The sequence below is a fragment of the Spermophilus citellus genome, assembly GCF_964194105.1.
Source record: "Spermophilus citellus genome assembly, chromosome: 9".
NCBI classification, from domain to species: domain Eukaryota; kingdom Metazoa; phylum Chordata; class Mammalia; order Rodentia; family Sciuridae; genus Spermophilus; species Spermophilus citellus.
This window is the reverse complement of record NC_138191.1, coordinates 103,572,109-103,584,691: the sequence shown is the minus strand read 5'-3', so window position 1 is coordinate 103,584,691 and position 12,583 is coordinate 103,572,109. Positions and strand designations below refer to the sequence as shown.

The window sequence follows — 12,583 nt, the reverse complement described above, 5'->3', positions numbered from 1 at the left end:
GGCTTATATTTCTTTAAAAATCTTCCTAAATTCTTTTTTTTTTCTTCATTTATTTAAGACTATACTTACTTTCAACGAGCCTTTTGCTGTTTGGTACCTGGAAAGAATGAAAATGTCCCAAAGGGAGGGAAAACCATTGCAGTGCAAATCCAGTCCAAAAATGAGTTCTTGTAAACAACTTCTAAACAGGACCCTACTCTCCTGTCATAGGACCAGTAATGCAGCTAGTAAAACCACAAAAGCTCTCTGAAAACCAGAAAATCAAGTGGAACACTTCTTCCTCATGCCTGCCACCAAGTGGCTAGAAGAAAAAACAATTTTTTTTTTTTTTTTTTTTGGTACCATGAGTTTATATAACATGCTATGTATTTTGTAGCATAACTCAAATAAAAATGATTGCTGCTTTGGGTCATTTCAAAAGTGTCTCAGGCCTATGTTAAAGACTGAAGTACAAATGTTCAGACTGGTATTCCTTAATCTGATTGAACAGCCAGTCTTTCCCTGATTCGTACTCATCAATTCTTGATATAGGAGAGTGGGGATACAACTTACGTTGCCCTTCAATGTCACACTCTCCATCCCCCACACCAAAATAGGACAAAAATCAGGGATAGGAAAAAGCAACATGATAACATTTAAATGGAGATTTAAATCTGTAAGTTATCTATGCTTTAAGTATTAATTGCAGTGTGTAGGTAACACATTAATTTGTTTAACATATTTGTGTGTAGCAGGAATTGTGCTAGAGATTAGGGAATGAATAAGACAGTGAATAAGACACGGACATTGTCCATGTAAATTACATTTTATATGACCTCAGGAAATCACAAGAGTGACATGTGCTAAACATGGGCAAATTCAAATAGCAGCATACAGGAGGAGGTTACTCCAGTCCTAGGAGTTAATATTTCCCAGTGGAATTGCAGCTAAGCTAAAGTAAAGAGCAAGAGAAAGGGAGGTGGAAGGAATGAGTGATTTTCCAGGGAATTAGCAAATGCAAAAAGGTCTTAACATCACAATGAGTAGAAAACACACTATTGGAAATAATGCAAATATATTTTATGTGAATCATACTTCCTATTGTTTATTTTACTAATATTCAGAAAAAGTCCCCTCATTTTTGGAGGGCCCTGAAAAACTGGGTCAATTTTTACTTTATTTTACTACTTTCACATTATTGTATTTGCTTTTCTGCCCTCTACACTATACTATAATATCTTTGAGAGAAGAAAGACTGCCTCTTATACTGTATCCTCACTGCTAAGTATGTGGTCTAATGAGGCACTTAGTGAATGAATGAAGCTCATATGAAACATTAATGGGGAAACCCGATGGTATACTGGTTAAGAATGCAAGCTTTGGTGTCATACAGTCTCAGCTTGAATTCTGCCTTAACCAATTATTTGCTGTTCAGAGTTAAGACAGTTTCCCTATCAGTAAAATAGGCATAATGCTTGAATACTTATGTTCATAGGAGAGATATCAGGATTATATGAGATGATACATATCAAGTGTCCACAAGAAGTACTCAATAAATATTAGATGTATTTTTTTCATAAGTTAAAAAAATCATTAAAAAGTTATTACTTTAAACACTCCCACAATTATACCAAAGTATAAAAATTTACCTTCAATGCTAGAAATTCCTGGTAGGGAGACAGGCCTTAGTTGGGTAGCTTTCTCAATTTGGTCTCCAAGAAATTGTGAGAATTTTGGCAATGTTGATGGCTTTGACGTGAAACTCTGTACTTGTTCTGTAACAAACACGTACGCTTTAGTATAATCAAATTAACACCCAATTAAACTAGTATTAAAGGTCACCTTTTAGGGCAATTGATATGTACTTAATTTAAGAGAAATAGTTGAGAATTACGAAGCACAGTGATATGTGAAGTTAAAGACTTGGATTGAGATGTATATAGACAAGTGAAGGTGAATCAAGATTACATTACATTAAGTTTTCAAGTAGAAGTCCTGCTGGAATATGGGATACAGGTTGAAAATTCCTAATTAAAAAGTTTGAAATGCTCCAAAATCTGAAACTTTTTGAGTGCCAACATGACACCAGTGGAAAATTCCACATGTGACATCCTGTAATGGGTCACAGTCAAAATGAAGGTGGGCTGGGCACCATGGCACATGCCTGTAATTCCAGTGGTTCAGGAGGCTGAAGCAGGAGGATCTTGAGCCTCAGTAATTTAGCAAGGCCCTAAGCAACTTAGACTCTATCTCTAAATAAAATATAAAAGGGCTGGGGATGTGGCTCAGTAGTTAAGTGCCCTTGGGTTCAATCCCCAGTCCCCCCAACCCCCCAAAAAAGGAGCATAAAAATACCGCATAAGATTACTATCAGGGGCTGGGGATGTAACTCAGTGCACAGTGCCTGCCTAGCATGTGTGAGGTCCTCAGTTCAAGCCCCAGAACTGCAAAAAACAAAACAATAGGAAAAAAAAGTCCCCCCCAACAACTATCTGACTATGTATATAAGGTGTATATGAAACATAAATAAGTTTCATGTTGAGACTTGTCTACCCATACCCAAAAATATATATCCCATTTTATATATATACACACACACACACACACACACACACACACACACACATATACATAAATATATAAATATTAACAAAAATATAAAAATATTACAAAAATATTATAAAATCTGAAATAATTCCAGTCTCAAACATTGGATAAGAGATACTCCAACCATTGTACAAGTTAGCATTATACATATGTAGATGATAAGAGTTTAAGCAGCCAAGTGACAACAGCATAGAAGATGGATATTAAAGATCTTTAACATCCTGGGAGATGTGCATAAGCCTGGTCTGGGAATACATGCTACAAGGTAAGTTGGTGCTAAAAGAGGGTCACCATAAGATTATATAGCACCAAATGTTAGGACAAGGCCTCCCATTGTAGTTTGTTTCCCAACCAAAAGAATTCAAGGGAGGCTATATTGCTTTTTCAAAGTGAATAATAATTGTTGGAGGAGGGGTCAAAGTCAACACAGTCTAGTGCCTTTGTTATGTCCATAATGGAGGTAAATGCATCTACTAATATTAAATTAGTTATGTCCCTACCCAAAGTCAAGCACCCTTCTAAATCAATAATCCTACCATTATATGTTAATGATTTACATAAAGACTAAAATTTATTTTTAAGTAAATTTTATACAGAAATGAAGAATCCCATAAACAACATTTAGGGCTGGTTTAATATGTTATGACAGTAACATTTTTGCCTATAATTGGATGCAGACAGCATGGAGAAGTCTATTTCCAGCTAAACATTACCCATTCTTCCCTTAATAGACCAGAGTACAAATCATGTACAAAATGGGCTTTTTCTAAATGAAAGCAAAGTGCACCAGCTTCATCTCGGTGCGCTCAGGCATCACTCACTCGGTTCGATCAGTGCTGCTGAAACACCTTTCCCACTCCCTGTGTGGGAGCAAGCTGCCCAAGCCTGCGTGAAATATTCACAAGCCAGCACAGTGCTCACCTTCGTCTGCAATCTCTGGAGGCCTGTTGCTCTCAGGTTTGTTTGTGAGAGCACTGATCAGCTGCAGTTTCTCTCGCAGCTTGGATACTTGAGAATTTGGACTATCTTCCTTCTGCTCAAAACAAAGATCAAAGAAGGTTTAAGGTAGAAGTAAGATCTCACCTGAGTCTCCACTATTTACCTGACCCCGAGAAAGTTCCCTCTAAAGGCATTGAAGGAATGAATGAACAAATACCAGGGATATCTTTGTTGTTCAGTGTTGATATGTGTCTAGCTGGATTTGAGGCTAGACCATTAAGGCAACATTATGCTCCAGATGATCTGTTTTGCTGTGAACATTTGGCTGATGGGAGAAGGCATGCATGATCAGCAAGAAAGAAAATGTACCCTTGCTCAGGTACCTGTATGACACCCATTTCCTAAATGAGGAGGGTATTTTTTTTTTAGGAGCTATATCACACGAAGGAAATAACTGTCCTAAATATCTCACATTGCCTTGTGACCAGACCTCTTGAGGTAGAGCTTTATGCTGGTACCACCCTAAAAAACCCCCCAAAACCAAATAAGAAAAAATAACAAAAACAGCTGAACACAAACAAACCACAAGTATTCTTCTATACTTCCCTCTGTTCCCCTATGGTGATGGACAATGGATGGCAACAACTGTCAGAAACATAAAGGAGCTGTAATAGTTTTAATTCAAAGTCTTATTTGTTTAAATCTTTTAAAAAGTTTTCACCCTACACTTCGTTTTATTCCTAGGAAGATCCAGATTGGCACATTAAAATAAATTTAATTATAAAGAGAAAAGTCTGCCTTCTATAAGGCCAGTTTCTAACTGCTTATGCTACTATAGAAAGGTCTGATCTCACAGGTATTAGAACATCAATTCATCTCACATTTCTTTTATTCAATATGTATTTTTCTCTCTTCTATTGCTACCCTAATAGTTACAATATGTTTGGGTAGAACAAAAAAGAGATAGGTACAGGTGAAGGGAACTGACTGACACTTAAGTGAATTAATGTCTGTATTAAGACTGCAACCAAAACGCAGGAAATGATTTTGAGGCTGGACACCATTTTTAGATGATCTATACCTTTGCCCTCCATCATAAGTAAGCTTAAGTCATTTCCCTAGGGAAGACTTCCTGATCCCCCTCAACATACCCTATATATTTCCTTTATAGCGTTCATCAGACTTATGATTAGTTATCTATGTACTTCTGTGTCAGATTTTTTGACTGATGGACTTTGAGTTCCACCAGAATAAGGATCACATGTCTATCCTGCTCACCATGGCCCTCCCGGCTTGGCACAAGATACATACCTGATATTCATTTATTCACTAATATACTAATTGCTTTGTCTTGAGGTTTTAGCATGTGAGACCAAAGTGCTCTTTTTGAGAAGAAAGTAGCATGTCACAAGCAGAGAGATGCTGATGCATTTATTTTTACTTTAGGTTAAACTTCCTCTTATTTACCTTTATGTTTTGGGTTTTTATGATATCAGTTCTGTTGGCCCCTTGATCCAAAGACTCTCTTTTCAGAATGGCAGCTCTATCACTCATCTTAGAGGGCAAAAAGAATAAGAGGAAAGATTAAAGATAAATAAACATTAAAAAATTTGAATGACATCTAGTATTTTTTTAAAAAAATGGTCAAACTCACTTAAAGAGTCTAAACACTTTCAAGAGAAATGGCAGAGGAGTGGTAGAATGGGAAGAGTGAGGGAGGAAGGTTACAGAGACACCAAGTGGAAACTGGTGCTTCTAGATGTTTCAATCACAAACTATGAAGTATAAAAGGTGACAGAATTTTTATCCAGATCTAGGCTGGGTAGGATGCCATTAGAAAAAGTAGTAAGACAGATGGATACTATTACCAGTTTTTTATGTTAGAGAAAAATGAAATGGGAAAGCAGAGACAGTACAGGAAGTTTGAGGGTGTTAAGTTTTCACAAGAAGCCTTGAAACCTTCAAGGTATAACATTCATCAAATCATTCAAGGTTCTCAGCTCCTACTTAGATTAGCTGAGTTCAAAAGGGCTTTAAAAGAATAGGGCTCCTTTAATCTTCACAGCTTTGTAGTAAATTACACACCCCTGTAAAGCAGGAAGGGGAGGAGGAGGACAGGTCATCCTATTCTACCCCTCAAAGCCATATCCAGGCAACTTGCCAAGGCTCCACTGTGGCAGAGCCAGTTCAAACACTCCTTGCCATCTGCCAGGGTTTGAATTTGTGTTGGCTTGCTTACAGCTTTGGTGGTTACTTGAATTTATAGTACAGTTTCCTGTATTTGGTTTCATATCTTTACAAAAATATGTATGAAATCTTTTAAAGGTAGGGCCTATAGCTGTTAAGAAAATAATCTACAGGGAACCCACACAATGTATGTAAAAGGTAATTAAAACAAAACAAAACAAAACAAACAACAACAATAACAACAACAAAACCAAAACAAATCACATTCTATTCATTGAGAACATGAAAACTGCAGAGTAAGGGGGCATCAGTGATTTAGTAGGTTACTTGGCTTCCTTACATATAAAATGAGGTACTGGACTTGGTCATCTCGTAAGTTGAGTTGATCTGACCTAATCTATTTTAAATAGAATTCCTGACATTATATGCAGAGAGAAGTAAGATAATTCCGAAAGTCAAATTCAAGCTTAAAGAACTATCCAGGTGTGATGGTGCACACCTGGAGGAATCCCAGTGGCTCAGGAGGCTGAGGCCCTAAGTAACTCAGGGAGACCCTGTCTCTAAATAAAATACAAAAAAGGGTTGGGGATGTTGACTCAGTGGTTGAGCACCCCTAGATTCACTCCCCAGTAACACCCATCCCCTCTAAAAAAAGAAATAGCAGAAGATTTTTCATAACTGTCACTGTCTCTGCTCCTGCTTTAATGACTTATAAAAAAGATCAACAAGATTGCCTTTGGAAGTATGTGACAGAACTTCCCTACCAGTTGGGGCACTGGTAACAATAACTTGTCATCTCTGCCAACAACTTGTGGTGAGGCCTTGACAAACAACCTGATTCTGCCACATCTCTCTTTCCAAATCTGGTCTAGCACTGCTGTGCCATTCACATCATAGACCTAGTGTAAAGACTAACACAGACATGGACTAAGCACATTACAAATGTGCAGCCTTTCAAATATGCCAGAAGACTGTCCTCAAAGGTGATGGAACGCCATCTAGGTACAAATAAAACAGTGCAACACAAAACACGTCACAAAAGATCTGAAAAGGCTTACCATGCTGGAGGTCAGGTTTGTTGTGTTTTCTACTTCACTCAGAGCAAAAACCACATTGCTTTCTATCAGGTTGGTTCTCTGAATGAGATTACTGAGTGTCTCATTCATCCCCTCGAGTTTAAGATCATTCTGTCTCTGGTATGCTACTAGGGTACTGTTTACGGCCTCTAAAGAGTTATGAAGGTACAGGATATCCTGGAGTGGAAATAAAGCAAGTTGCAGAATCCAGCTAAAGATGAATATTAGGCAAAGCAGAGGAGCAACACCAAATAACCATTATTATGTCAAGTTACTGAAGTAAACTCCTTTTCCTGGTTGTGACCATCAATTGTCTGTCTCTGCTTTGTCTCTTCCACACTAAATTGTTCCTAGTTTTCGCCCTCTGGAATTGTTTGATCTCAGTTTGACAGGAGGGGAAGGAAAAGAGGACTACCTACATGATTCACTCTCTGGTCCTAGAAAGCAGAGCATTTGAGAATTAATTTCCCAATGTTTACCTCACCTGCTGGCAGGAAAACCTGCTGGGTTATTAACTTAAAGTTCCATTAACCTAATTTGTCAGTACAAAACTACCTTAGGAACAATACCAATTACTGAATTGGCTTGTAACAAAACCATAACAAGTAGTGCATTATTTAGTACAAGATTCAATTATTTTTATTGACATCCTCTAGAACTGATTGCTACTTAAAAAGGAATGATGACTATAGGTTTTAAAGGGCATTAAACTCAGGACAGAAATTCTTCTTAGTGAAGATTTCCTTTATTCTCTTTAATGTGATTCCAAACTCAATATTCTTTTTTCTCCTCTCTTGCCTTTCGTCTTTAGACTTTAGAAAATCCCGATTTTCAAGGATATGCTTCCTAACATTCTTAGAATTTACTGTGGTTTAAAATAGCCATCACTCTGGATTAATCTGCTATCCATCCATCTTTGACTTGCCTAGATTGCTATTTTTCATAGTTTCAGGATAATCTGATTATTCTATGTCTTTCAAGATGTGAAAAGGAATTTACTCCATTGATTGACATGTAGGGGAAAAAGCAGAGTGCCAAAGAAAAGACAGGGCAGGATTCTGGATCCCAAGATTTCAACATGCATCCCTTTCTGCTCTCCAGCAAGTAGACAGAGGTTTGATGTGCCTGCCGAGGCACCATGGAGCTAGGCCCAAACTCCTCAGGCTTCCATCACACCCGGTTGTGGGCCGCAGATCAAAAGTACCTGTTTCAAATTCTCACTGTGGGTTTTATTATCAAGTTCTGATGTAGCTGAGGGTGCTGGAATGATTTTGTTGCTTCCATTGGTCCAATTTGAGAAGTGCCGATTCTGTTAACATAAACGGAGCTTAGTGTAGGCAACAGTTACTAGGTCTACTTAACTATCTGGGAAGATCCTGTAACATTCTAGCCTCCCCCAGAGTGCACCCACAGATTAATCTATAGGCATTCCTTAAGAATATACAGTGTGACTAGTCTTGTGCTAGGCTTTGAAGGCATCATGGACTTTTGGGGATGTCTAGCCCAAAGCATGGGCTGGAGCAGTTGCACCCAGATTGCCCCAAGAAACTGAGATCCTCCTAGTCTGCTTCTCAGTCTCTAATGGAATGAACTCCCTACAAACCATTTCTCTGCTCCCCCATCACCATACTCCCAGAGAAACTACATAATCACCAGAACATTCCTGTGACCAACTCAGTCTAAACCTTATATACATTTGTTCCTATCAGTGGGAAAAACTGCACAGATTAATCCTTCACAGCCTATAATATGGCTTAGTATAAAGTACGTCAGCAAGAGGATTACTATTGGCAGCCATGGAAGTTTAAAAAGAGGCAGACTTATTTACAACAGAATGTAATTGGTAAAAGTAAACTGTTTTCCTTGAAATCTGACAATGTAGGCATTTATCAACCCTGGTTTTATAAGAAAGAAAAAAAGCAACACTAAAGAGAAAAGGAAGGAAAACCAATAGTTCTAGAAAGCAAAGCAGACATTTTTTTAATTAGGAAAAAGTATTTCAGAAAATGATTAATTACTTGAAAACATGCTCAAGATAAAAGAACTGGTGAGTGAAAGGGGTCTTTATTATTATGGGTCAGAGTTCCTTAGTGGCAGATCCAACTAGAAGTCAATTGTCTCGATGCCTAGATCAATGCTTTTCCCTTTGGGTTAGTTCCCACTAAATAACAAGAATTTTTGTTTTTGAAGAAAATGAAAAATCCTCCCTCCTGAGCTCTCTGATAGAGCTCTGGTCCCCTTGGTACAAACTACCCAATTTAAAACTCAGATCTCTGAAGTTTGTAGAGAGCATGTGGGTCAGATCTAGAAATTAGTGTATGTGCTTATATGTGCTTTGTCTAGTCCTGCTTTCACACATATAACTCATCTCTTCAGCAAGACAGCAAGGGCTGTGCCATCCTTTTACACCCTTCACAAATCCTTTTTGGAACTGTTACCCCTAAGTGATTAATTTAGGTCTCTGAATGATTGCAGACACATGTAGCAGCATTAGGAGACCCAGAGACAGTTGAAAACAATTACTGGGCACTGTAGGGGTTTACTTCCATCTTAGCTATTTGTTGCTGCATAACAAATCATCCCCAAACTTTGTGGCTTAAAATGACAATAAACAACAATTATTCTCATGATTCTGTGACTGTGCTCAGCTGAGGTAGGAGGGCGGTCCTGCTCTATGTGGTATAGACTGAGATCAAATATTTAGCTGCATTCCATCGATACCAGGCTGGAGCTGGAACATCCAAGATGGCCTTTCATCCTCTGATGGCCTCTCAGTGCTTGAGAGTTTAAAAGCCCTGCCCAAATTCCTGATGCTCAGAATAATGAGAAATAATAACTGAGGTGGTTTGTTGTATAGCAATAAATTGAGACAATTTTCCACATCCTTTTCCTTATTTTCTATTTTCCACCCTACCCATTCTATCCTCAGGAACAGTGTTTTCTCACTGTCTCCTCCAGCACCATGTTTGCAAAAGACTCAGTTTTCAGTTTTATTTTCATTAACTGCTTACTTCACAGGCTGCAGAACAGTCAGCACATACTGCTTATTAGATATTTTTAAAAAGTATGTAGAGGGCCTGTTCAGATGAGTGGAAAGTTGGCATCATGACTCTTTTACAAAAAAGGGTGAGAAGCATGCTGCCTTTTTTAGTATCTGCTGATCTCCTTACCATATCACTTTGCAGCAATTCCACGGTTTTCTTGTGTTCATCCACAGTTTTCTGTATTGCCTCCATAGCTAGATGGACACTGTTTAAAGTATTGCCAATGGAAGCTACACTCTGAACAGAAACATGAAAGAATGTCAATTTTTTTTCCTTTTTTAATAGCTCTATTAAGATATAACTGACATGTAAGAAACCATATATATTCAAAATGCTTTGATTATTTTGACATAAATATAGCAGTAAAACTTTTACCACAATTAAATCAATAAACACTTATCACTCCCAGAAGTTTCTTCATGCCTTTCGTAATTCCTCCCATCCTATCTCCAAGCAACCACTGATACCCTTTCTGTCACTCTGTATCAGTTGCATTTTCTAGAATTTTATATAAGTAGAACCAGTGAGTGAGTACAAACTTTTAAACTGTGGCTTCTTTCACTCAGCATAATTGAGATTCATTCATGTTGTAGCTACTCAGGATGCTACATTATATTGTATGGCCATATCACAGTTTCTCTACTTACCTGATGATGGACATTTAGGTTGTTTTCTATTTGACTATTACAAATAAAGCTGCTGCAAACATTCATCTATAAGTCTTTATGTGGACTTATGTTTTCATTTCCCTTCATCATATGCTTTCTCATCAACACAATAGCTAGGAAGCGAGTCGCTGATTATATGGCAAATCTATGCTTTAATTTCTATAACAATCTGCCAAACCATCTTCTAAAATGGTTATGCCATTTTGCAGTTTTACTAGCAGTGTATGAGAATTCCCATTACTCCATATCCTCACTGAAACTGGTACAATCAGTCCTTTCAATTTTAGCCATTCTAATGGAAACACAATGGCATATTGTGATTTTAATTTACATTAAACAACTAACCAAATGTAGATAAGTGTTTTTAATTACTTCAAATATATTCAAACTATGAATTCTAATATGTATAATTTCCTACATATATAAAACTAACAAATTTTCTAAGTTTAAAGAACTTTTTCTAGAGGAAAATAAAATCTTTTCTAAAGAAAAGATATTGGTTTATAAATGTGGGGCCAAGAGATAAGGTTCATCTACAAACTGCTTCTGTCAAGCCCTGCTGTGGGCAGGCAGATGGCTAGGTACAACACTGTGGACTGCCACTGGGTCAGAGGCAAATGATGACTTTTGAGCAAAAATGGGTAGGAACAATTTTTGGTTCTGAAAAACCCAGCATTGCAGAGATGAAGAAAAATTCCATTTCTATAGAATCCTGTCGGCAACTATTGGGTAGAGCTGAGTACATGGAGTAACTTATTTTGCTTTCATTAGGCCTAAGGAGCCTAAGTGTACTGGGGACAGGATTCAGAAGCCATCTTTTTAAAAAACCCTGTCTTAAGGGAACATTAAAGAATGTCACCATTTGGTGGGTTCTGGCCTTTTATAAAAACATGCTGACAATTTATAGTGTCTCATTAGTATTTTGATTGTTTGTTTTGTTTTTTGGTGCTGGGGACTGAACCCAGAGCCTTGCGCATACAAAGCAAGGACTCTACCAACTGAGCCATATCCCCAGCTTATTAACTGCTTACTTCACAGGCTGCATATTAGTATTTTTAATCAAGGTAATGTTTTATCATACTGATATACAAGAATCCAAGAGGAAAAAAAGATAACATTTTCAACACTAAAAGAAAATAAATACATGAGACGCATTGAAGTCAGGTCTTTGAGATGACTTACTGCTTCAAAAGTGAGCCACTTGTAATAAAAGCAGTATCTAGCATTACCAATATAAGGATTTGCAAAGACACAAGAGTAGAAGTCTCTAAGTTGGAATGCTATGTAAGCTCTGTTGTTACAAAAGCTACAGGCATTCAAAGACACCTACTGTTAGAGAATCCTCACTGGCTGAATGTATGAGCCCAGTAGGATGCCCGAAGATAGTAAGCTCTTGTTTAGAGATTTTTTTTTTTTTTTTAAAGAAAGCAGCTGACACAACCATGTAAACTCTGGAATCAAACTCTGAAACTAGTATTGCCACCAACTGCAAAGAGCCTGGTACACACTGGAGGAAGCTGCACAAATATTTGTTGAATTAATGAATGTAAGAATAAGTCAGTTTCCTTTTTTAATGAAAGACTGCCAGAGTTGCTTTTGTACTAATGCCTACAGAGGCCTTTTCCCTACTTGGCTCTTGGGAATAACAGCAAGAATCTGGCTTCATCAAAGATGTCTCTACCTTTTTTTTTTTTTTTTAATGTTTAAAACAGATCACCATAACAGACAAACAGCAAACTGACAACTGAGCACATATGATGTTGTGTCTATAAAATAGCAAGTTTTGTTTTATTCATGGCTCAGGAATTTCTCACTCTGTTATTGAAACAACTGAAATTTTTATAAAGACTGGCATATAACTGAATCAAACTTACCACACACGAACTTTGAAAAAAGCCAAAGATCCTAGACTTAATACCCACTCTTTGGGATTCTCTTACTCCTGAATCCTTTCTTCCATTTCCTGATGCAGGGATATTTCCTTATGTTCAGTTAGGTACATTCTTTCCCCTTCCAACCCCCATCCAGTTCTAAGGATTCCTAAGTATCATCCATCTGGTTGGTTCTTGCCTCCTTCTCTAGG

General features: G+C 37.5%; 1 protein-coding gene across 6 annotated transcripts in view; it reads right to left on the bottom strand.

Annotated features, from left to right (window-relative positions):
• Positions 1–12,583, bottom strand: part of EFCAB14 (EF-hand calcium binding domain 14) — a 44,423-nt gene that overhangs the window by 4,858 nt on the left and 26,982 nt on the right. For 2 of the 6 annotated variants that reach the window (XM_081308631.1, XM_081308632.1), the window contains exons 5-10: positions 9,959–10,069; positions 7,993–8,097; positions 6,771–6,965; positions 4,993–5,079; positions 3,508–3,619; positions 1,629–1,754 (exon numbers count right to left, since the gene is read on the bottom strand). In XM_081308631.1, the coding sequence (XP_081164757.1) occupies positions 1,629–1,754; positions 3,508–3,619; positions 4,993–5,079; positions 6,771–6,965; positions 7,993–8,097; positions 9,959–10,069 (736 nt within the window). The remainder of the gene's footprint in view (positions 1–1,628; positions 1,755–3,507; positions 3,620–4,992; positions 5,080–6,770; positions 6,966–7,992; positions 8,098–9,958; positions 10,070–12,583) is intronic. The other 4 variants (XM_081308634.1, XM_081308635.1, XM_081308633.1 and 1 more) reach the window with 3 other exon arrangements.